The sequence below is a fragment of the Dermochelys coriacea genome, chromosome 5 (genome assembly GCF_009764565.3).
Source record: "Dermochelys coriacea isolate rDerCor1 chromosome 5, rDerCor1.pri.v4, whole genome shotgun sequence".
Taxonomy (NCBI): Eukaryota; Metazoa; Chordata; order Testudines; family Dermochelyidae; genus Dermochelys; species Dermochelys coriacea.
Window position 1 is genome coordinate 84,771,441 of NC_050072.1, and position 26,849 is coordinate 84,798,289.

Here is a 26,849-nt window from a genome sequence, read left to right on the forward strand (position 1 = left end):
CTCATTGCGCACATCCCTTCTCTCTTCGTATTCATGTAACGCTTTACGTGACTCCGCAATTGTTTGCCTCTATGCATTCAACTGGGCCCTATCAGGGCAGGAGGACTGCATGAGCTCGGCAAACATGTCGTCCCGAGTTCTTTTTTTCTGATTTCTAATCTGGACCACCCTCTGGGATGGAGTAAATAGGGGCCACATTGAAACATTTGCACCTGCTGCAGGAAGAGAAAAAGGGAGGGTAGTATTTTAAAAGATACATTTTAGAGAACAAAGGGGACACTGTTTCTCAGTGAAACAGGCAATTCATAGTACACAGCACATGTTCTTTTTGTACAAGGTCTCATTTTGCCTCTTATACTGAAGTGCCTGCCACTTTGGTGTGAGTAAGCCATCACATGCGGCCAGGCAACAGAATTAAGCTTGCAGGTAGCCTGTAAGCTCTCTGGGATGATTGCTTCACACAACACCCTCCTCCCTCCCTCCCCCCCACACCCTGTGGGACTCTGATGATGCTCTGAGCAGGGATGAGCCCTTTAAGCTAAACGCGAACAGCCCAGCGTGACTAGGTTTCCCCCCACCCCCCGTGTAGCTCCGATCAAGCTCTCACTCACCAGAAGTGCCTTCTCCAGGGTCATGGTCTGGGAGCATGCTTTGGGAGTGGGGGAGGCTATTGGCTCCGGTGTTAAGAATAGTTCCTGGCTAGGGAGGAAAACAGATTCCCCACTTGGCACCTGTGCACTGTCGTCCTCCTTCTCCTCCTCTTTGTCCTCCAATAACTCCTCCTCCTCACTCCGTGCTACTCCCCTCTTGCAGGTGTCCACGGACAGTGGTGGAGTAGTGGTGTCATCACCCCCCCCATAATTGCATGCAGCTCATGGTAGAAGCGGCATGTATGGGGCTGTGACCCAGAGCGCCTGTTTGCCTCCCTGGCTTTTTGGTACGCTTGCCTGAGCTCCTTGATTTTTGTACGACACTGTTCTGTGTCCCCGGAGTAGCCTCTTTCCATTATGGCTCTGGAGACTTTAGCATATGTATTTGCATTCCTTTTTTTTTTTTTTTTTTTGGGGGGAACGTAGTTCTGCCATAACAGTTTGGTCTCCCCAACATGCAATGAGATCCAGTACCTCCCATTCGGACCATGCTGGAGCTTGTCTGCGAATCCGGGACTATGTGGTCGCCTGTGATTGGTGGACTCTTCATGGTCACCTGTGATTGTGGACTGTGCTGATGGTCACCAAACAGGAAATTCAAAAGTTCCCGGGGCTTTTACTGCCTACTTGGCTAGTGCATCGGAGTTCAGTGTGTTGTTCAGAGCGGTCACAAGGGAGCATTCTGGGATAGCTCCCAGAGGCCAATATCGTCGAATTGCGTCCACAGTACCTGTAACCCGGAACTGCAATCTCGATTTTAGTGCTACTCCACTTGCCGAGGTGGAGTACAGAAATCGGAGTAAAGAGTGCTTTAAATTGAAAAAACTGGTTTGGTCATGTGGATGGAACCAGTTTTATTTTGAGGTAACTCGGCTAATTAGAAATAACCACGTACTGTAGACCAGGTCTAATGAATTTATTTGAGCATAAGCTTTTGTGTGCTCAAATAAATTTGTTAGTCTCTAAGGTGCCACAAGTACTCCTTTTCTTTTTGCAGATACAGACTAACACGGCTGCTACTCTGAAACCGTTGTATTCTCTGTTGTAATTGAAATCAATATATTTGAAAATGTAGAAAAACATTCAAAAATATTTATAATTTAAATTGGTATTCTGTTATTAGCAGTGTGATTAAAACCCTGATTGATTGCTACTATTTTTATCTTGTGATTAATTGCGATTATTTTTAATCACTTGACAGCCCTACTTAAAATTAAGAGTTCATAATAAATATGGTTTAAAAAAGAAAACTTTCAGATTAGAATATTTAAAAGATAAAATGTTTCTTTCATTATTGTGACAGTTGAAAATGGCAGATCTGTTTCGGCTTTAGAATTTACAGCCCACACAGAGCATTTTTTGATTTAACATTGCTTAGTCATGGAGACTTTGCTGGTGTATACTGTCTGTGGTTTGCAATTATTTTTTGATAAGGCACATCTGGAGACAAATGTTTTTGCCAGATGTAAACATACCAAGCACAAGGAGAAATTACATAAAGCTATTATTAAAGCATTTTAAAATCAGCAGATGCTTTTGTCTCATTCCATTCTAATGTGAGAGTTAAAAAACACCAGCTAGGGATGTGGGTGTGGGAAGAGAGAGTCGCTCTCTATAGGCTTCTCATGTTTGTCCCTTTTGAGAATCCCACTTAACTGATAAAGGAATGCAGAAAACACAGGAAATAAAGTTGAGCATAGATCAATAACATAAAAAAAATAGTAAAGGACACTTAAATCATTGCATGGGCATTGAATGTTCCATAGAGGAATGTGAGTGTAGGTCATCATGTATCATAACTGCGCCTGTCCAAAATTTTATTTATAAAACCGTCCTGTTCTTTTGTAATTCCCAGTGTACTCCGGTCACTTGAAGAAGTCATCAATTGAAAGCATAACATTGAGAATAAGCTGAGTTTATGCACATGTGACTCAAAGACCGCCTCTCCAGGATTGTCACACACTGCCTTCCCCTCCAACTCTTGGTATGAGACCTTGGCTTTGGCTTCACTGCCCAAAAAAAAAAATGTGTTTTTACAGCAGAATAATTAACATGCATTAGCTGTCCCGCTGTAAAAATCCTAGTGGAGACAAGGCAGTGTAATTTTACCAAAGTAGCTAGGTAAAGTGAATCACAGGAGAGAGTATAGGATAATGAAGTACTTTTGCTTGGATCCACAAAGGGACTTGGGCACATTGAAAGACACTGGAATCTTTAAAGCCTGAGTTAGGTGCTCCCAATACAATGTGTGGGGAGAGAGAGGTGCTTGAGAATGGGAGCCATAACAGCCAGCACACTAGCCAATGGAAGATGTCAATGAGGGGTGTTCCCAAGCCCCACCTCCTCACGGAGTTCAGTGCCCAACATCTGAGCTGCAGGGAGGCACCTATCTCTGCTTGAGCTGGGAACCCCTCTGGAGGAGTTAGTGGTTGAGCTGTTTCTTGCGAGAAGTAGTTCTAGTGAAAGCAACTCTATAACTGTATCTCTTATAAATCCATCCCCCTCCCTGTTGCTGAAAGAATGTTTTAAAACAAAAAAAGTCAAAACCCTGCGACAGTAGTCATCATTTTTGCAAAAACCATAAAAATAAAAAAAAAAACAACTCTGTGTGCTGTCCCTACTGCTCTTCAGGAGCAGCCAACTAACAGTTTCCAGTGCTGTGCTGTGATATTGTATACTGGTGCGTAAACAAAAAGTTGAACAAAAAGATATTAATTGCAACACCATTAGGAATATTGAGGTGGGGGGGAAGAGAGTTCTAGGTTTGACCTAGAGTAAATGGTGGATTCTCTGTAACTTGAAGTCTTTAAATCAAGATTTGAGGACTTCAGTAACTAAGCCAGAGGTTATGGGTTTATTTCAGAAGTGGGCAGGTTTGGAGCCTGCAAGGTGCAGGAGGTCGGACTAGATGATCATGATGGTCCCTTCTGGCCTTAGTCTGAGTGCGCGCTAATGGTAAAATGATAGAACTAGCTGGGGAAATACTAGATTTTCAAGCCCCCAGTTCTAAGAGACTTTTACAAATAGCAAATAATGTGTAGTTATAAAACACTCTGATTTGAATTCTGTTGCTGTCTTTCAATGCCTTGGTGGCATCATTCAAAAGATGGTGTTGGGGTTGGGAAGCACAAAGCATCAGAGATGGGTCTAACCTGTGAAAATAGAATTTAAATTAATGTAATATATTCTCAAAAGTAAATCTGATGCCGTGTTTCTCTCAAGAATATCAACAGAGTTTCACTACTGATTAATCTGATATGACAAAGGCGGTTTGCAGAAAGTATTTGAATTTTTTGTGTGTGTGTATAGAACTGTAACACACTCTTTAATGCTGTCACTATGTCAAGCACAATACCTTCAATTTGTTGTGCTGAATAGATCTTATAGTCAATAAGGGCTAATTCCTGATCCCTTGAAGTCGATGGGAATTTTGCCACAGGCTTCAGTGGGACCAAGTTTTGGCCCCAAGTGAGTTTAAATACCCAACATTTTTATTCTGTTCAAGAAGAGAAAGATCAACTCAATCTCAACTGGTTTAAAATTTCAGTGGTTTATTTTTCACTTAGGTGAAATGGAGATACCAGATTCCAATGATCCTCTGAGTCAAGTGGATGGACATGACAGGCAAATTCCAACACCTAAAGGTAAAAATAAGAATGATTTCAATTCTTTTCTTTTTTTGAGTAAAAGTGTAGTTTAAAATGTACTATGCAAAGGAGTCATTTTTGTTATGTACTTCCTTTGTTTACCCAGGCATCAATATGTTGTGAGAAAGATAAGGCATGTCTACACAAACGCTTACTGCCTGGCAAGCCAGGGTTTAAATCTACAGTACTCCAGCATTCTGCACGCTAACTGTCCATGTGGACCCTATGATGTGCACTAAAAGTTCCATAGTGTGCATTGACCTACTGCTGTACCACAGGGCTTGCGTAGACATGCCCATGTTGTGTCCCAAATGTGACTTCATATTGGTATGGAAAATACCCTCACCAGTGGTCTCATCTAGATTCCAGGAGTCCGATTAATTTTTGTTTAAACTTTCCTTCAGAAACTTGTTGGGTAATTTGATGACTGAACCACAAAAAAACAAAAAAAAAAGTTTCTGTTACATACTCAGTAAAACCATATCATTATGTTACTCCATAGGCAGCATAAAAGTGACATACCTATGAGATGCTACATTCCAGTTTGGATACAATCTCAGGAAATGCATGTTTGCATTACTTACCTGTATTTTGACATGACTGTTTTTGGTAATGTCTTTCTGCCAGCTCCCTTACCACATACAATACTAAAGCAAGGTCACAGTGGGGAAAGGAAAACGGTGACAAAGCCCCAGAACTGCCAAGGTATAAAGGATGCTATAAAACAAGCAAAACGCTATTAATTGACTAGAATAATGGTCATGATGTAGTATCATTGAACATCGTACTGCTGATAATATTACAGAGCAGGGATTTGAGGAGGAGATGGGGACAGAATCGTATGGCCCTTTTGAAATTATTGCATCTTGGGGAGTAACAAGCATATTTTTCAGCAAAGCTGCTATTTATCTTTTCTTTTTTTCTCTTGTTGGGGGAGAGTTTTATTTCATATTTAGTGTTGAGTTTATATATCTTCATTGGTTTAACAGTTTTCTTTTTGTGCAATAACTCCGTCTCTCTCTCCTTCTTGCTGTGGCAAGGATTTCTTTCCCAATGGTTGGATTTTCTTGGTCATATTTAGTGTACATAGCTCTTAGTTAGTTAGTATATATAGTAGTTGTCCCTGTCATCAAGGGACTGTTCGCCCCAGGGGCTGGACATGCCCTGTTCCCCAGGCTTCAAGCCATGTGTCCCTTGCTGCAAGCCGATGCCACACGCTAGCCGTCTAAAGTGGCTGGGGAGTCTCACGTTAAAGAGAGGGCCAGATCTGCAGGGACTTCAAACCTCATACCAGAAAGGACAGGGAAATTCAAATGAAAGCCATTCTTATGGAGATGGCCCTCAAACCAGGATCAGAACTGAGCCTCTCCAAATCAGCACCGAGCACTCCTCCAGCACCATGTTCTTCCCAGCACCAGTCTCCATCCCTGGTGCTGAAGAGAGACAAGCGGGGAGGAGCTGGCATAGTGAGACCTGCATCGGGCCACTTGTCCTCCCCCGAGCCACTGATGGCTCCACAGACTCCGTCTAGAGTGCCTTCCACAGAATCCCATGAGCAGCCATGTAGCCAGATGGTTCCTGGCCCTCTTGACACCGGAGACTTTTCAGGTGCTGTCCCTCCTGATCCCGCTGACTCCTAAGGACCCCTGCCGGCGAGGGCAACCAGGGTCAGAAGGAAAGAAGTCCATCAAGCTCCGTCCCAGTATGAGGCACCGTCCAGAGGCAAGCTCTCCATGGTACCAATGCATTGGTCACCGTCCTGACACCGGTCCCCAGTCTCTCAGCACTGCCCAGTGGTGGAAGCGGGTACTGCACCACCATGGTCTCCAAAGGAAGAATCCTCTTAGGAGCTGGAAGGAGTGAAGGATTCCCCTTCAAAAACCTGTTGATACCTAGCCTCCAGATTTCGGTACTGGCCCTCCCGCTGGCACCTAGCCACCAGGCCACTGGCCGATGTACTGGAACCTCTGGGGGTTTCCACAGATACCAGCACCCCCATTCCACCACTCGACTTGGTGGTGTCAGAAAGGTGGGCCACTACCTTATCCAACTTTTCCAGTTTAAGCAAGCTTTGAGGGTAAATCATAGGCCAAGTGCAGTTAACAGTAGGCCATAACAATATTGCGATTAGGGGAATTTTAAGCGGAACTGGCTGAATAGTCGGGCTTTCAGAAACTCTTTTGCTGCCATATTGTCCCTTGGCCGCCCACTAAGAGGACCTTTACTCATCCTTCCTTAGCACATACTATTATCCTGCAACAGGGAGTTCTTAAAAAAAAATGGAAAGGTTTTATTAGATTATTTTTGTTCCACACCAACTATATATCTCCAACCAGTAGGCTCTACTGGGGAGGTACAGTTTTAATCTGTGGGACTCGCTGTCCAAATATAAAGACTCCCTCCCACAGGAATCAAGGCAGGAATTTATGGCCATCTTGGAGGTGGACAAAACTGTGGCCAGAACTTCCCTTTAGGCGGCTCTGTATGTGGCCAACTCAGCATCCAGGACTAAGGCTTCAGCTGTCATCATGAGGCACTGTTCGTGTCTTCAATTGTCTGCCTTCCTGACGGGTTTTAGAAGACTGTCCAAGACCTCCCCTTTGAAGGCTCCTCACTGTTTTCTGAGCAGACAGACTTGAAGCTCCACAGCTTCAAGGACTCAAGAATTACACTTTGTTAATTAGGCATTTATACGCTACCAGCCTCCAGGAAGCTCTTTAGGTACCAGCAACCTTCCAGGTTCACGCACCTTCCAGGCAGGAGCCCTACAGAAGTAAAGGGAAGGATTATAAACAACAACCCCTCCCTTCTACCTCTGCCTCCCAGTCAGGCTCTCTCAGATACTCTTGTGGGGCTAGCAGGCCTTTTGAAGGTATGCCCAAGGACATTATTACCAGTCTCAGTTCCAGATGCGCCGCCTCTTTTTTGTTTTTGGAAACCTGTCACCCTTCAGCCCAGCATGGTCCTATATAACATCAGACAGTTGGATATTGAGTACAGTAACTGCTGGTTACACCCTTCAATTTTCATCCACCCCTCATGAGCAGCTTCTCATCTAGGAGGTGCAAGCCCTCCAATGCGTGGAGCTGGTGGAGGAGGTTCCTTGAGCGTTGATCCCAAAGACCACGGGGGGGACTACGGCCTATCCTGGACCTGCGTGGTCTCAACAAATATCTCAAGAAACTGAGGTTCTCCATGGCCTCTCTGGCCTCCATCATTCCCTCCCTGGATCTAGGAGACTGATACTCCACCCTTGACTTAAAGGATGCCTATTTCCACATCTTCATTTTCTGCAGCCACAGAAGATTCTTCAGGTTCATGGTGGGGTAACACCACTACCAATACACTGCTCTTCTGTCTATCAGCAGCCCCATGGGTTTTGACTAAGCGTATGGTGGTGATGGCAGCCTTCCTCAGGCATCGAAGCATGCAAGTCTATCCATACCTTGATGACAGGTTGATCATAGGTCGGTCACTGGCTCAGCTGTGGCACAGTATCAGCAAAGTACAGGTCACCTTCCAGGCACTAGGTCTATTGATAAACGAGCAGAAGTCAACCCTGGTCCCGGTTCAGAGAATAGAGTTCATCGAGGCATTGCTCGATTCAGCCCAGGCCATGGCCTCCCTATCGGCTGCCCGTTTCCAAGCTATGTTGGACCAGATTTCCAAAGTCATGATCCACCCACTAACGACAGTTTGGGTCTGCCTCAAGCTGTTGGGTGACATGGCGGCATGCACCTACATGGTGCAGCACGCAAAGCTGTGCCTCGGACACCTTCGGATGTGGCTGGAATCGGTCTACTCTCCTAGCAGACACATTCTGGACTCGATACTCATGATTTCACCTCTGGTCCTCGCTTGGTGGAGAGATCCAGGATCTGTAATGAAAGGGTGCATTTTACTGCCCCTCATCCATCAGTAATCTTGGTCTCAGATGAGTCAGATCTGGGGCATCAGACCTTGGCAGCGTCAGGAACCAGGGCTTTTAGTCCCAGGAAGAACTCTCCCTGCATCTAATGTCAGGGAACTCTACGGTACGCTTGGTTTGCCAGGTGCTCCTTCCCCAGATCTCAGGCAAAGTGGTGCAGGTCTTGACAGACAACACGGCATCAATGTTTTACACATCAGTGGTCACCAACCCATAGATTGTGATAGATTGGTCGATCCTGGAGCCTCTGCCAGTTGATTGCAATCTCTGGCTGCTAAAAGTCTGGTGGTGCAATGGGGCTGCCACTAAGGCAGGCTCCCTGCCTGACCTGGCCTCACGCCTCTCCCAGAAGTGGCCAGCATGCCTCAGCAGCCCTTGGGTGGGTGTAGGGGGCAGTGGTCTCTGCATACTGCTCCTGCCTTCAAGCACCACTGCTGCAGCTCCCATTGGCTGGGAATGGGGAACTGCAGCCAATGGGAGCTGCAGGAGCAGTACTGGAGAGGGAAAATGCGCAGAGTCATGTGTCTGCCCCCAGGGCCATAGGAGCACGTTGGCCCCTTCCAGGAGCGGCGTGGGGCTGGGGCAGGCAGGGAGCCTGTCTTAGCCCTGCTGCGCCGCCTCCTAGGAGCCACCTGAGGTAAGTGCCGCTCGGTGGGAGCCCAGTCCTGAGCCCCCACCCAGAGCCAGCACCCCATACCCCCTCCTGCACCTCAGCACTCTGCCCCAGTCTGGAGCCCTCTCCTGCACCCAAACTCCATCTCAGAGCTTGCTCCCCTCATCCCCTCCTGCATCCCAACTCCCTGCCCCAGGATCAGTCTAGAGTTGCCTCCCACACTACGAACCCCTCAATCCCAGCCCAGAGCCCACCCTTCCATCCCCAACCCGGTGAAAGTGGGGAGGGGGGATGGAGTGAGCAGGGCGGGGCTTCGGGGAAGTGGCAGGGACTCAGTGAAGGGGCGGGGTAGATCCTGGGTTGCACTTAAATTAAAAAAGTGATCTTGTGCGTAAAAAGATTGGAGACCATTGTTTTACATCAACAAGCAGGGAGGGACTCAATCTTCAGCCCTGTGCCAAGAGGCCCACAGGCTGTGGGACTTCGGGCATGAAATACGCTATTCATCTCAAGTCGTCACATCTCCCAGGAGTCTGAAATATGCTGGCGGATAGCCTCAGCAGATCCTTTACCTCTCACCACGAATGGTCTCTTCACCCAGTGCTAGTCAGTGTCATCTTCAAGAAGTGGGGGTCCCCCAGGTGGACCTGTTTGCCACCAGACAGAGCAGGAAATGCCATCAGTTCAGTTTGTTGCACGGGCACAGCGTGGGCTCCCTCTCCAATGTCTTCCTGCTCCTGCGGGCAGATTGCTTACTATATGCCTTCCCACCTATTCCCTTGGTTCACAATGTCTTCCTAAAGATCAAACGGGACAAGGTGAAGGTTATCCTGATAACTCCTGTGCGGTCATGCCAGCATTTGTTCATGTAACAGGGCGTAGCAGGAGTGCCCCCCCCCCCTTTGCTCCTGCTTCTACTCTGTTCCAAAAACCACTCAGAGACATTCTGGCTCAGCAATCACTGGGGCAGTTTATTTACAGCATGTAATCTCACCACCTTCTTACCATCTACAGCTTGGGGGTTTCAGCCTTAAGGAATTCTCAATCTCTGCAGTCAAGAAGGAAGAGTTACCCCTCTCCTTCCACTCTCCGGCTTCCCCCTTTCTGTCTGCTGGCTCAGGGATTCCTGCCCAGCACCTTGTCACAGTTTGGTATGTTTCTGAACCTCTCAGTGGCAGTTCCACTCATGCTCCCACCCTGCCTGGACTTGATTTCACAAGACCACGGATGGTTGCTTGGCTTGAACGTCACCTCCCAGCACCTGATGGCATAGTTGCTGAACCCTGAAGAGTAGGCCTGCTTGGAACAGGATCAACAAGTCTTGCTAGCTAGTAGAAAGCCTTCCACCAGGACTACCTACTTGGCCAAGTGGAGACATTTCATTTGTTGGGCCTCTGAATAGAAAATCTCTCCATTCCGGTCCTCTCTGCAATCTATCTTGGACGATCTGCTCCACTCAAAGCATCAAGGTCTGGCTCTCTCATCTATTAAAGTTCACTTGGCAGCCATTTCAGCCTTCCACCCTCCAGTTCATGGCAGATGAGTGTTCTCCCCTGAGATGACAGGTTTCTCAAGGGGCTGGAAAGACTCTACACTCAGGTTCATAAGCTGATCCCCTCATGGGACTTAAACCTGGTCCTGTTGAGGCTCACTGGGTCTCCCTTCAAGCCATTAGCGTCATGCCCCATACTGCTTCTCTCTTGGAAGGTCGCCTTCCTGATGGCCATCACCTTGGCCAAAGGGTGTCTGAGATCAAAGTCCTGACGTCAGAACCCCCTTATATGGTGTTCTTCAAGGAACCCATCTGGCTTTCCTACCAAAGGTGGTGTCACAGTTCCACAACAACTAGGACCTTTTTCTTCCTGTCTTCCCAAATCCTCACAAGACGGCAGAGGAACATCAGCTTTGTACACTGGATGTTAGGTGGGCCCTCACCTTCTATATTTAGAGTACAAAGCTCTTCCACAAGTCCACACAACTCGCTGTAGCAGTAACAGAAAGGATGAGCGGCCTGTGTCATCCCAAAGAATCTCATCCTGGATAACCGCCTGTATCGCTTGCTACGAGCAGGCAAAGGTTCCGCTTCTGGCCATCATGACTGCACATTCCATGAGAGTCCAGGCTGCTTCAGCCGCGTTCCTCACACAAGTACTAATCCAGGATATCTGAAGAGCCGCCACATGGTCGTCAGTTCATACCTTTGCATCCTGCTATGCCATCACCCAATGTGACGAGGCCAGTTTCAGGAGACCAGTGTTGCAGTCAGTACATCCGTGAGCTGACCTCTGGGGTTATTGCTTGTAAGCAATGTAAGCTTTGGCATTGCACATACATTTTTTTATCATTGACCTTGGTAGGGCCTCTTTCCAGAATGTTGTTTTGAGATATTTACCTAAAAGGTCTTCCTTTGTGAGTGAATTTTTGCATGTAGCAGTGATTTCACTCCTTGCTGCAATCAGCTATGTGTTCCAAAATGGATATTATTTAAACCATACATATTTTCTTCATTGGGAAGCCCAAAAGTATTATCAGTCTAGTGGTAGTTGTAGCCTTTGTTTTTTAACCTGTTTAATAACTGTTCTTAAGAATTTGGTAACAGTTTGATAATATTCCCATAATCTGTGAAAGAAGTTTCCTTATTTCTACCATCTTTCCAACAGTCACAAGAATCACTGCTCCATTTTAATCTGTTTACTGTGAGATTCTGTTTGCTATAATTTATATTATTTTCATTCCATTTTAAAAGATGAGGAACTGGCAATCTAACAGAGGTAATTCAATACATAAGAGTTCTGACTATATTGCAGTGTCAGTTGTTTCTGTAACTTAGTGTATATGTGGGATGCCAGGGCTATCATAATTTGATATGTAGACTAAATTTTGCTAACCTCTAAACTCTTGACAGAACAGTTTTGAATTTGTCCAGGCAAGATGGAAGAGTAGAATTGATTGTAAGACATTTTATAAACCATAACAAGTGAGAAGTTTAATTTAAAACTACTGTGCCTCTGGCAAATACAGAAATATCCAGCAGATAGATTTTTCTGTCTGAATCTTTGGCATTCAGACAGCAGATCCAAAGCCTATTGAAGGCAGTGGGAGTTTTTCCTTTGATTTCAATGGGCTTTGGATCAAAGTCAGAGTAAAGCAAAGATTCCATAACAATAACTTGTGTATAATGAAGCAAATTAGTATGCAATATAATAGGACTTTTAAAAATAAAAGTTTTCTACTTGAATATCTGTATCCCAAGCAAATGTAATTGTTGGAACATAACACATATTTATAACTGCAGTAATACTATTTGAACATAGTGAACCTTAACCATTTTTGTAGGGGCTTTTCTTTCCTTGTTTCTTAAAATATACCACTGCTATAGCAGATTGTAAACTTAAATAGATTTAGTAAAGTCTCCAGTTGGCTGGCACAGTATTTGAAGTATTGCTCACAAGACACAATTTAAATACGTAAACATAATTCAAGTTCTGTTACATTGCATTTCACTTTTTCATACATTTATGGGAAATAGAATATTTTTAAGGAGAGAGCACCAAATTTTTTAGGAATCATGAGATGCACAATTAATGAAAGAAATCAGTTTCTTACCCCAAATCATTGCATCTAAGTGGAATCCACACAATATTTGTGGCATACCACGCACCATAAAAAGTAACTGTTCATTATCACCACAGAAATTAAATAAAGAAAACATTCTTAACAATATAGTTGGTTAAATTTTCCACTTTGTTTGGAAGATCTGCAATTATAGGTTATCTGAAAAGAACTTCAAATAACAGGGCAGCATAACAAATGGCTGGCTGCAATGTCATACAATTACTTCAGATTTAGTAAATTCTGTAAACAGCAGGCTTCTGTATCGTTTCTCAGAAGAAATGAAACTACCAAATAAAGAGAGTGTGCTTCAGGGTATTGATACAGAAATGGGGTAGGTGTAGTACATTGTGCTTATCTTTTTAACTTTTTCTGTAGGATGTTGGTAGGAAAACATTGGTGCCAGGGTAGTTCAGTAGGTCAAAAATATTTATTACTTTATTTATTGTAACAAAGTAACTTAAAATATTATTGAATATGTTTGTAAAAATGGCAGGAGAAAAAAATAAATTTGAGCAAAAGTCAGAGTTAGTGAAAGTGGATTTCATTTCATTGACTTCAGGGAAATGGCATCTGGTCACACCAGATCTGAATTTGGCCATAGAATATTGGCGTTTCTTTCTCTGATAGCAGTTTTGTTCCTGTCACTTTTTGTATTTGGTTCTTAAATTCAGATCACATATTCTGGATCACTTAAAAGATGTGCAGCAAATTCATTCTTAGAGTAACTGGTTTCACTGAAATTGCACAGAAATGAATTTGAGCCGATTTGTCTAGTAATCCTTTGTGGTTGAGGTTTTGATCTGTAATAATTACCTCTCATGCATCCTATCTCGCTGAATTAAATACCATTCTACAGTTGAATAAATTTTAATTTACAAGGGAATGTCTGTGACTAGGCTGATTTAGCCAAATTCACTCCGAGTCAAGATTTTTAAATAGCTGACAGTAAAAAGTATTGAAGCAGGTGGTGCCCAGCCTATGAGCTGGAGGTCAATTTGTGGCTTTCAAGGGTGATCATATTAAGAAGAAAAAGATTTTAATTATGAATTGAAAGAGTGCTTCCTGACTGCACCCTGTGGTTTTCAAACAAAAGTGCTTAAAGCAGCCCCTTCACTACAGAGAGGTGGTATGGAGCACAGTGACCTCAACTGCCTTCTGCCACTTGCCTGGTAGAACCAGAAGCAGCTCTGATATGACCTGGGAATGCTCTGAGTAGCAGCTGTTGTTTCCCGGCTATAGCCGCAGAGCAGCTTCTGATCTGGCCATCTGCTATATCACAGGGAAAAGAGTAACTGGGTAGTTCAAAGATGGGAATTCAACTGGAATTGGAAGGAAGTACGTAATAAAGGATAGCTCCTCTCCTCCATACAGCAATGCAGAACACCCACGAGAGGAGGGAAAGGAGGAAAGCACCGGCAACCAGTTACAGCTCCCTGACTCTTTGACGTGGTTCAGGTCATAACAGCCTGGGAAGAGCCAGGGGTAGCAGAGAGAGAATATAGTAGCCAAATATGCTGGCCCCTCAAAAATCCCCCATGCCTGGGGAATCCAGACAAGGGACTTGTGGGTGGCTTCTTCTCCCTAATTGCTGTTTGGGTAACACAAGTATAGTGGAGGAAATGAGAAGAAATGACCCAAAGTATCAATTGTTGCCCCTTAACCCTTTTGGAATGAAGTTGGGCCCTGGGACTGAAAAGGTTGGGTACTGCTATATTAGATCTTGCCCTATGTATGTGATAGAACTATGTGCTGTAATGATCACTCCCAGGCTTTCATTGTCCTCAGGTAAAGATGCTGCCATGAAACCAACAAATTCAAAGAGCATTCTCACTGATGACATTAAGGATGGATAAATGATGTGAGCAGTCTCTGAAACTGAGCTCCAAACTTTTAATAGTTTTGTATCGGGTGCCCTTTAACAGAGACTCGGATATTCCCTTACTGCTTCACCCCGTTTGCAAGCGCCTCTGCGTCTGAGGATCCCATTGTGAGATAAGACTGGCAAACTGCACAGGATGCTGCTGCATCCCAGTGTCTCTTACTCTTGTGTGCAAAACATTCTCTAGCAGCCAAAACTTCCCCCCCACACAAACACACACAACGACCCAGGCCTCAATCTCATCCACATCTTTTCTGCTGAACCTTCCTGCCCCATCACCTGTGATTAACGTATTAAGCCTGGCCCGCTCAGCTGCTAAACTGCCTGTTTAAACTTGTGCCCCCACCCATAGTCACAAGAATTATGGTTCCACTCCTCTTCTGTTTAGATAGCTACCACACTACAGCTGTCAACTGTATGTCTTTACACTGGCCCTCCCAAACTTAGGGCTTGATGATTTTGTCAGAATTGGAGAGCAGAACTTTATTTTTGTTTCTTTTCGTTAAATATTTTTTCTGATGTAAGTGGTATCATTGGAAACCCATACTTTGACAAGTATATTGAATTATTGCAACCTGTCCATCTTCCTCCTCCCATCTCTGCCTTGACAACCCAAAGTGAAAGTAAACTATGTTGTTGTTCCTGGCTTTGTAAAAGTGGCAATATCAGTTTTGGATTTTTTAAATACTACATTAAGGATGAGAGAGTCTTGGAAATTGCTATTCTAATTTGTGGTGGGATGTATGTGCGTTCTCTGTTGCTAATTGAAATACTGGGGTGGGTGGGTGAGTTCTTCAGAAATGTTAAATTCAAATAATAGTTAGAAATTAGTTACTTGTACCCGTCCCAATAACGAAGGTATCAAAAGATACAGAAAGGTCAATTGGTGATTTTCTAAGAACATAAGAATATAATAGTGGGCATACTGTGTCAGACCAATGGTCCATCTAGCCCAGTATCTTGTCTTCCAAAAGTGTCCGGTGCCAGATGATTCAGAGGCCATGAACAGAACAGGGCAATTCACCTGTCGTCCTGTCCCAGCTTCTGACAGAAGTTTAGGGACACCCAGAGCATGGGGTTGCATCCCTGACCATCTTGGCTAATTGCCATTGATGGACCTATTTCCCAAGAACTTATCTAATTCTTTTTTGAACCAATTATACTTTGGGCCTTCACAACTTCCCCGGCAATGAGTTCCACAGCTTCACTGTATGTTGTGTGAAGAAGTACTTCCTTATGTTTATTTTAAACTTGCTGCTTATTTATTTATTGAGTAATTTTGTATCCTCTCCAGACTTTCCCACCTCGCTGTTTACCCCTTTTCCCAGATCTTTGACTATGCTGAATAGCACAGATCCTAGTACAGATCTTTGGGGGATCCTGCTATTTATCTCTCTCCACTGGGACAACTGAACATTGATTTCTACCCTGTGTTTCCTAGAAGACCTTCCCCCGTATCCTATGTATGCCTACTTTGCTTAGGAGCCTTTGTTAAGGGACCCTGTCTGAAAGTCCAAGTACACTGTATCAACAGAATCACCCTTGTCCACATGTTTGCTGACCTCTCCAAACAATTCTAATAGATTGATAGGAATGATTTCCCTTTACAAAAGTTTCATGTTGACTCTTCCACAACATATCATGTTCATTTATCTGTCTGTTAATTCTGTTCTTTATTATAGTTGCAACCAATTTGCCTGGTAGTGAAGTTAGGCTTACCAGCCAGCAATTGCTAGGATCACCTCTGGAACCTTTTTTAAAAAATTGGCATCACATTCCAGTCATCTGTCATAGAATGTGATTTAAGTGATAGATTACATACTGCAGTTAGAAATTCTTTAATTTCATATCAGAGTTCCTTCAGAACTCTTGAATGAATACCATCTGGTGACTTACTACTGTTTAATGTATCAGTTTGTTCCAAAACCTTCTCTATTGACACCTCAGTCTGGGTCAGTCCCTCAGATTTGTCACCTAAAAAGAATGGCTCAGGTGTGGGAATATCCCTCAAATCCTCTGCAGTGAAGACTAATGCAAAGAATTAATTTAGTTTCTCCACAATGGCCTTGTTTTCCTTGAGTTCTCCTTTAGCACCACAATTGTCAAGGGCTTCTGATGTACTTTTTATTTGCTGCTGTTAGTTTTTTGTCTTTTGCTCATTGCTCTTCAAATTCTTTTTTGGCCTGATTAATCGTACTTTTACACTTGACTTGCCAGTGTTTATGCTCCTTTCTATTTTCCTAAACAGGATTTGACTTCCAATTTTTAAATGATGTCTTTTTGTCTCTAACCACTTCTTTTCCTCTATTTAGCCATGGTGGTATTTTTTTCATCCTCTTAATTGTTTTTTGTTTTTTTGGGGGGGTTATATATTTAATTTGAGCTTATATTTTGGTCTTTTTTTAAAGATTTCATGTAACTTGCTGGCATTTCACTCTTGTGATTTAATTTCTGGTTAAAGAGCCTTCTCATTTTTGTGTAGTTCTCGTTTTTGAAGTTAAATGCTACTGTGGTGGGTTTCTTTAGTATCCCCCCCACACACACACACGTTAAATTTAATTACATTGTGGTTGCTGTTACCGAGTGGTTCAGTTATATTAATCTCTTGTTTCAGAGTAGCAGCCGTGTTAGTCTGTATTCGCAAAAAGAAAAGGAGTACTTGTGGCACCTTAGAGACTAACAAATTTATTTGAGCATAAGCTTTCGTGAGCTACAGCTCACTTCATCGGATGCATTCGATGAAGTGAGCTGTAGCTCACGAAAGCTTATGCTCAAATAAATTTGTTAGTCTCTAAGGTGCCACAAGTACTCCTTTTCTTTTTGCGAATACAGACTAACATGGCTGCTATTCTGAAACCTGTCATTATGCAAGGCACTCAATTCAGCCGTATAGAGTGGAAATCTATCAACTTCATGAAAAAACTCATACAGATGCAGACAGACATCATCTTCCTCTCCAAATGCAAACAGATAGGAATGCATCCGATGAAGTGAGCTGTAGCTCACGAAAGCTTATGCTCAAATAAATTTGTTAGTCTCTAAGGTGCCACAAGTACTCCTTTTTCTTTTTATTAATCTCTTGGACCAGATCATGTACGCAATTTAGAACTAAATCAAGAATTGCCTCTCCCCTTGTGGGTTTCAGAACTAGCTGCTTCAAGAAGCAGTCATTAATGGTGTCTAGAAATTTCACCTCTGTATCCTGTTCTGAGGTGACATTTTCCCAGTCAAGACAGGGATCTTTGAAATCCCCCATTATTATTGGGTGTTCTATTTTTGTAGCCTCTCTAATCTCAATCTGAGTATTGTACAATCACTGTCACCATACTGGTGAGGGAGTCAGTAATGTGTTCCTACTGGTTTATTGTTGTTCAAGCATGAAATTCTATCCATAGATATTCTGTGGTACAGTTTGATTCATTTAAGATTTTTACTATATTTCACTGTATAGTTTCTTTCACTTATAGTGCCACTTCACCACCACTGTGACCTAATCTGCCATTCCAGTGTATTTTGTACTCTTATTACAATGCCCCATCAATTATCATCATTCTACCAAGTTTCTATGATGCCTATTATATCAGTATCCTCATTTAATACCAGGTACTCAAGTTAACCCATTTTAGCGTTTAGATCTAGAATTTGTATAGAAGTACTTATAAAAGTTGTCAATATTTGTCTGTCTTCATGTAATGTAACTGAATGGGCCTCTTTTTCATTTGATAACTTTTCTTTAGTTCCTACCTGTACTTTTCAACTTCTATCCTCTCCTCTTTATTAGGATATGGGATATCCCTTTCAATAAATCCTTCCCTAAAGAATGTCTGTGTCTCAACCGTGTGCTCCCCTGCACTTTTCAGCTTTCCCTTGGTTTAAAAACTCCTCTTCAACCTTTTTAATTTTACATTCCTGCGGTCTGGTTCCATTTTGCTTTAGGTGCAGCCCATCCTTCCTGTATAGCTTCCTCCTTTCCCACAAGGTTCCCCAGTTCCTAATAAACCAAAATCCCTCCTTCAAACATGATCGGCTCATCTATGCCTTGAGGCCTTGCAGTTCTGCCTAACTGGCCCTGCACATGGAACTGGAAGCATTTCAGAGAATGTTATCATGGAGATCCTGGATTTAATCTTTGACCTAGCAGCCTAGATTTGGCCTCCAGGACACTCTCCTATCTTTCCCTATGTCATTGGTACCTACATGTACCACAACCACCAGTGCCTCCGCAGTACTGCACGTAAGTCTGTTTAGGTGACTCAAGAGGTCTGCGACCTTTGCATCGGACAAGCAATTCATCATGAGGTTCTCCTGGTCAACACAAACCCAATTGTCTATATTTCTAATAATTAAATCCTCCATTACTATTACTTGTCTCTTCCTAATAATGGGGTCCCCTCCCCTGGATACATATCCTCAGTGTGAGGATGTTCTGTCTACATGCAGGCATGTCATCCTTTTAATTCAAACACTACAAAAATAAAATCTAACTAGAATTATGTTACAACAAATGTAGTTTCATTTGTGCATAATTGTGTAATCTCCTTCATACAGACAATCAAATAGAATTGCAAAGTATTGGGGAGAATTTTATTTTTGCAACTACCAATCCAATGTTATAATTTTACTTTCTGCCTTGTATTTTTTGTTATTCTCTGATGCTCCATTTAATCATTGTCTCCCTCATTTCTATGCTCTTTCCCTTTTGAATTGCTCTTTGCTTCCCTCATTCCCCTACCCCTCTTATTTTTTAAAAAAATCAAATTTTTGAAGAGGTTTTTCAGGATGTCTTATTTACCATCTTTAACTGCTTCCCTCAAAAAGGCCTCACATCAAGGTGACACTTCCACTTCTTTTGAAGAGGCTGGACATGTTTCCTTCTTAATGCTCCTCCTTCCAGGAGATTGATTTCTGGTAACCTGTTCTCTCTGTCTTCCCTATCTCTGCCTACCTGACCAAAACCATGGGTAAATATCCTATTTGTGCAGTGCTTCTACCTTTTGTGGCTTAGTGACTAAATTGCCAGTGAGCCAACAGCATAGCTTCTCCCACATCCACGTTTTTTGTCAGTCTTCTCTCCTTTGTCTTAGTTTGTCTTTCACAATCCTCTTTTATCTCCTCCCTTCATCTTTCCCTTATGTTTTTCTCTTTTCTCGTTTCATTTTCTTCTCCTTCTATCCCCACCTGTATTTCTCCTCCTCCTCTTTCCACTTCCCTCTTTTCATTCCCCTAAGGATCTCCCAGATCTCTGACCTTACCTCAGGTCATCCTGGTGCTGCTGCTTCTACATATACAACAGCCGTTCTTCAGCTCAAAACTGCTGATACTGATATAAATGTTAAACGGCCTGTCTTTATTTATTAAATACTGTTCAGTTCAGTGATAATACCAACTCATTTAAGTTATACCTTGCATCATTGGTGAGATGCTTTTCAACAACACATTGAATACATATTCACTCTATTTTGCAAACCATTTGAAGAGGCTTGTGCCATCCAAGTGTGGAGACTTCTAAATAATATGGTAGTGCCTCACTATTTAGACATTAGTATTAAAATAAATAAATTGGTCCATCTTTCTACAAATACAGTACATTTTATAGTACATTTTCTAGGATATGGTAGAGGTCTATGAAATCATGAATGGTGTGGAGAAAGTGAATAAGGAAGTGTTACTTATTCCTTCACATAACACAAGAACTAGGGGTCACCCAATGAAATTAATAGGCAGCAGGTTTAAAACAAACATAAGGAAGCTTTTCACACAATGCACAGTCAAGGTGTGGAACTTGTTGCCAGAGGATGTTGTGAAGGCCAAAAATATAACTCTGTTCACAAAAGAATTAGATACATTCAAAGAGGATAGGTCCATTAGTGGCTATTATCCAAGATGGTCAGGGATGCAATCCCATGCTCTGGGTGTCCTTAAACCTCTGACTGTCAAAAATTTGGGGATGGATCACTTGAAATTGCCCTGTTCTGTTCATTCCCTCTGAAGTATCTGGCACTGGCCATCACTGGAAGACAGGATACTGGGCTAAATGGACCATTAGTCTGACCCAGTATGGCCATTCTTATGATACAAGCTAAATAGAGGAGAAAAAATCTTATTCCAGAATTCCACACAGGCAGTTATAGTTGTATAAATTTACATTTTACCTTATCTCCGTGTAACTTGCCGTGTAGGTAAACCCTCATTCATGACACAGAAATTGGAGGATGATACTGTTCCAAATCCAGGGTGATGAGAATTGTGTTTCTGCCTAGCATATATTTAAAAGAAAACTGAAACCATTTTAAAGAGCTGTTCATAAAAATAAGCCCTTGGGCAGTCTCTTATCCAAATCCCACGGAAGTTTGATCTTTTCTGAACTTTCACTTTTACAGGTTACTTTCTGACCTTTCTGGAACCAGTCAACAATATCACCATAGTCCAGGGCCAGACAGCAATTCTCCATTGCAAGGTAGCAGGAAATCCTTCCCCCAATGTCAGATGGTTAAAAAATGATGCACCAGTGGTTCAGGAGCCAAGAAGGATCATCATAAGAAAAACAGATTATGGTTCACGGTTAAGAATCCAAGATCTCGACACTACTGACACTGGGTACTATCAGTGTGTAGCTACTAATGGAATGAAGACAATAACTGCAACAGGAGTTCTTTTTGTAAGGCTTGGTGAGTCATTTTGCATTAAAATGTGGCTTTTTATGACTACTTTAATTAGTTTATAAACTAGTTCTTAATTTTCACAATAGAAAAATAAGAAATTAATTTGCTGTTTAAAAAAAACCCCTCAGCATTAAAAGAAATAAATAAAAGTTGTTGCCTGCGACCTCTCTTTTTGCACAAGAGCTCTTAGCTAAACCTGATACCCATTTACTTGTAATAAAAGAAAGGAAATACAGATGGAATGGTCTGTAAATATACATCTCAAAGAAAATCACAAATGTTAAAGAAGGCCCAGTGCAAGGTACAAAAATGGTATGTTTCATTGCTTTCAAATTATCACAATATTCATAGAATATCAGGGTTGGAAAGACCTCAGGAGGTCACCCCTGCTCAAAGCAGGACCACTCCCTGAACTCTGTTTATAAAAAAAAAAAAAAAAAAAAAAAGCTTTTGAAAGGAAAAGGGGAATGAATAGCAGTTCAAAGTGTTCACTGGTGTTCATAGTTTGGAGCCCAATCCTTGTGAGATACTGAATGCCCTCAAATGGGTAAAATTAATGGAAGTTGAGGGCACACAGTACCTGGTAGGAGGTGCTCATCCCTTTTGAGGGATTGGTCACTTAATCTGCAATCAGGACTTCTTTGAATGTGTTTTTTAAAAGTCCCTGAGGTGGTGGCACAAAACTCTAGGGACACTCCATTTCCTAGATACTGTTTAATATTGTTATGGTAATGACTAACTCCGCTATTTGCCTTAGAGAGATGTATTAAATACTAGAGCATCATATCATGTTTCTATTGTGACACAGGTTACAGGCATACCCCTGATGCATCCTAATAGCTCTGATATTAAGCCTAGAATGATTTTAATTGGGCTTAATAAGAGATAAGTGATATGCCAAGATAATGCTTTGTATTTTGGGGCGTGTATGTTTCTATACCATGAGATGCATTCTAACAAAAACTAAGTCCCCTCATGTTTCTGCCTGAGTAGACAGAAGATTCATGTGATTTTTATTTGTGGTTTTGAAAATAACCATATTATGGGCAGGAACTCATAGCCTTTTATTTGATGCTTTGCAAACCTTCCTTAAAAAAATCTACGGAGTTCTATTTAGCCTGCTACTAGCTTTTTTTAATGCTACAGTCATGAGCTGAATTCGTCAATAATTTTTATTTGTTTTATGTTCATAGGTCCAACAAACAGCCCGAATCATAATTTTCAGTAAGTACTTTTTGGAAATCATTTACTGCATCCTTAATGATTTTGCAGTGAAAGAATTTGGGTCATAAATACTGTTAACACTGCTAGCAGTCACCACATGTCTTTGCTAAAAATATTTAGCTTGATTGAAAACCGTCAGAATGGCTGAAGTCTTTTCAAACAAGGATAGCATTGTATTACAGTTAGTTTTGGTTTGACAGAATTTTCTTGAGCAACTTCTGCTTGCATATTTCTTATTTTAGAGACACAAAATACCGCAAAACTGTGATGTTTAGACAGTAACCATTTACAGGACAAGTATGAGCAACACTGGTGGTCAGAAATGAAGAGGTCAAATTTTAGGTCACTGTGGTTGTAACTTTACCCATGTTATGTTACTGTAACTTGAAAAATCAAGTAAAATTAGTTCAGGTATTTGTCTCTGAGCAATTAGGAAACCTCTGTTCTGTAATGTAATGTAATTTATACATGAATGTTTCATGATGGCTTCCTTATTTCTGTCAGCTGCCTGGAGCTGGTGGGCTAACCAAATAAAATAAATAAAAAATAAAAAAGAAAGAAAGAAGGAAGATTGGCTTTGTTTTGCCATTACTGTTGCATTTGTTTGAATAAATTTAAGTAAGCTTTATTGTATCATTTCTTCATGTAAATTCTGTGAAGCTGGTATTCAGTAGTAGATTGTTCAGAGGCTTATAACTGGGCCAATTTAGGCACATTTTCACAGGTATGACAAAAGTCCTGACACCAGGATGACTCATCCAAGCTTCCCACCTTCCCCTCCCCGCCAGTCCCTTGTCAAATTTTAAGTCTTTTCTCCAAAGCATGGAGGCACTAGAGCTTTTCAGAGAAATAGTTGTAAGATTTTTTTTTTTTAATATGGGCAAAACAGCATATTTCCCCCTAACTTTATTTCTGGAAATGACTGAACCATTTTACCTGAAACTTTCCCCAAAATAAGTGGCCATTGGCAGACACCTAACATAGACAATTTCATCATGAATAGTTTAAATTTAACAGTTGGCAACAGGATCTTATCATGGAGATTGTTGGGCAACTTGAAATACAGATTTCTTTGCACATAACACCTACAATTGATGTTTAAAATCTGAATGTGGTAGGGAAATAGGGGGATCTGGAGTGTGGGTAGAAAATAATGGATGTGGGTATGGAGAGAGATGTTGAGGAGTGGGGCTTTGGGGAGACAAAGGGAAGAGAATACATGTCACCACTGATAGCTAACAATGTTGATAACTATTAGACTTCACTCCACTGATACAGACTTCATTAGAAACTCAGAAATTCCTTCTACGTAGGTGCTCATTCAAGTGCATATACTACGAAAACAAGCATAAAAAAGCAAGAAAATCACTAGTTAGTCCTCACCCCACAGTTGCAACTTACAACTATTATTTTGCTTTCTCAGCATTACTGTAACTTGACTCACAGGTTTCAGAGTAGCAGCCGTGTTAGTCTGTATTCGCAAAAAGAAAAGGAGTACTTGTGGCACCTTAGAGACTAACAAATTTATTAGAGCATAAGCTTTCGTAATGCATCCGATGAAGTGAGCTGTAGCTCACGAAAGCTTATGCTCTAATAAATTTGTTAGTCTCTAAGGTGCCACAAGTACTCCTTTTCTTTTTGTAACTTGACTATATCCACCACCCAGAGCCACACGCCTCCTCTCTTCATCTTCACACACAAGGAGGAACTTTAACTTCAATACCAAATATCAGCTATTGAAAAACAGTGCACAGCATTGTACATCCTCATTATATCACCTAAATAACATTCCTGGGGAATGTTACAAACAAGAACTCCCCAAAGTGTTAAACACCCCATAAACAATAATCTAGCACAACAGTCTTAAATGTCACCATCAACTAAATCCTCACCTGACTATACACACTAGCCTTCTCCTTCAATACAATGAGATCATCATGCCAAACAATTAGAAAGCATCCATCCCTGATGACTCTAGTGTCTGAACTGAAGACTGCACATTTTGTGTGGAAATGGGAAGGCATGTGCTCTTTGGCTGGTGGATATGGAAGAAGTTGTTGCAGGGGTTGGGTGAGCACTTTAATGTTTTCTTGGCTTTTTATGTTTGGTGGTGAAATTATCACTTTAGTAATCTTTAAATGCCTTGGAATTAATTTTTTGTTTTCAGGAATTAATATATGTATTTAAGAAATATTTGAGACAGATTCAGGCTCCCATTCCAGAAGCTCTGCATAGGGAACATGGCTGGGAAAAACAGGATGTGACTGGGGTGATCCAGCTATTTATTCCTAGCAGTCAGAACAGTCCATCAAGAACATAAGGTGCTAGGCATAGGTTAAAATAGCCTTGCTAGCCAGAGAATCCAGTTTTATTTAACGTCTTTTGCCCCTTTCTGAGGTATGCTGAATGTAATTCTGACATGCACCAAGATTCTGGGCTTCCTTATTTGCTTGCCTTCTAGTTGAAAATATCTGGGGGTTTTTTCAAGGTATATCCAATCAATACTTATGTCTTTTTCATTGTATTTTGGGGTCTTGTATTTTGTCAAGTATTCATTTTTGTTTGGGCTGCAAATGTTTTTTTTTTTTAAATTATGCAACCTGGCATGTATGCATGGATGGGTGGGAGGGAGCAGAGAGTGAGGGAAGAGGAGGAGAGAGATGACCTTCTGAACTGCCAGCAGAACTAGACTACAGAAGGAACTGGTGTGGAACAAAGGGCTCATTTTATTCATTAGCCATCCAATCCAGTTTCCATCTGAAGCACAAAGTTCTGTGCCTCTTGGCATTCATGTTTTTTAAAAAGATACACTTCAGTGAGAACACTGAAGTCAGTTGTACCTCAAGTTAAACAATCCCTAAGTCTTAAAGAATATCAACCTTTATCTGTTTGATATAATCTATCATATAAATTTTCATTTAATCCATATGCTTATGTTGCGGCCATATGCTAAATGGGGCTTCTAGAAGACTGTGTAACAATCAAGGATTGCCAAACACATTGAGTCAGATTTGCCCATATAAAAAAGGACTGTAGATGAAGGATGAATAGGGTGAATAAGGATGAAGTCAATAGGGTTTCATAAAAGTCTTAGTAAGATTTTATAACAATTACACTAAAGTCATACAGATTTTAATTTTCTTTTAAAGACTTTCCAGAAGTGGTTGGTTTAAAATTTTTCCATAAAGGTTTATCATTATCTGTAAAGTTCTGGAGTATGTTTCTAGAAAGATGTAAAAATACAGATTTATCAAAATTACCACATTTGGTTTGTAAATCAATTCTAGTTTGGTGATTTGTCTTATCTAACCATTAAATTTTAATTCCCTGGCTTATGGCCATGGTAAAAGCACACTTTCAAATATATAATGGAAAGTTGGTTTTTTTGTTTGTTTTTTAATTTTTTTTAAAGTGTCTGACCAACCTTTGCTGTGGTATGAAGGTTGTCACGTTTTCCGTTTCATAATACAGCAGTAGAGGTATGGTTAGACACAAGCTCATTCCTTTCTGTTTTACTGTGTAATCCTGTTATCTTCTACGATCAATGATACTCACTTCTGAAAAGGAATTGCAATTTGCCCTTCTCTCAGAAAAGGTGACACTTCTGCCATTCAGAAAGATGCAGGTTTGTTAGTTATTGTTTACATTTTAAAGTAGACAGGAAGCAAATATCAGACAAACCTTAGAAAATGCAATGTTAGCAAAACTTAGTAACTTTAATAGATTCCAAGGCCAGAAGGGACCATTGTGATCCTCAACTCTGACCTCCTGTATAGCATATGACATAGAACTTGCCCAGAAAAATTCGTAGAGTAGATCTTTTAGAAGAAACATCCAATCTTGATTTAAAAATTGTAATTGATGGATGATCTGCCATGACCCTTGGTAAATTGTTCCAGTGGTTAATTACTCACTATTAAAAATGTACAGCTTATTTCCAGTCTGAATTTGTCTAGCTTCAGCTTCTAGCCATTGGATCATGTTAAACCTTTCTCTGCTAGACTGAGGAGCCCATTATTAAATATTTGTACCCAGGTAGGTACTTATAGAATGATAGATTTCAGTCTCTCAGTCCTAAGATGATGGCTGAAAACTGTTCTCTTCCCCTTTTTAAAATGTGGTTCATGTTTTTAAAAAAAAAAAAAAAAGTTTTAAAGACTACATATTCTTTAACCAAAAATATGTGTTGGGGAGGTAAGGGGGGAGAGGTCTTTTAATTTTTTTTAAAATTAATTATTTAGATGGAAATTTGAAATCCCAGCCCATGGTTTCTGATTAAGGCAGTGGCCAGAGTTTTCTAACAGGACTTGCTTTTGTGGGAAAGAGGCATTTCTCTCATCCCCACACCAATGCTGCAGCTAGTTGGGACTTGGGATAGAGGGTATTTTTCCAGATGTCTGCTGGCTCTGGGGCTTGTGAAAAGCTGTTAGACCCTCGACAGCGAGTAGAGAGTAGGGGAGGGTACAGCAGCTAGTGCCAGGAGGGAAATGTAGTTGGTAAATTAAGCCATTAAAGTGTAGCCTAGGACAAGAGGCAAGGATCCACTAGTAGGAACTTACCTATTTGTAAAGGACGTTGATCCCATCCCCCAGGGACTTCAGGACATGAAAGGTTCCTTCCTGACCTCCCAT

The 26,849-nt window shown here is 41.6% G+C and overlaps 1 protein-coding gene across 2 annotated transcripts in view; it reads left to right on the forward strand.

Annotated features, from left to right (window-relative positions):
- Positions 1 to 26,849, forward strand: part of ROR2 (receptor tyrosine kinase like orphan receptor 2) — a 223,908-nt gene that overhangs the window by 157,811 nt on the left and 39,248 nt on the right. For both annotated transcript variants that reach the window (XM_038403137.2, XM_043514831.1), the window contains 3 exons: positions 4,217 to 4,294; positions 20,713 to 21,000; positions 22,188 to 22,218. In XM_038403137.2, coding sequence (XP_038259065.1) covers positions 4,217 to 4,294; positions 20,713 to 21,000; positions 22,188 to 22,218 — 397 coding nt within the window. The remainder of the gene's footprint in view (positions 1 to 4,216; positions 4,295 to 20,712; positions 21,001 to 22,187; positions 22,219 to 26,849) is intronic.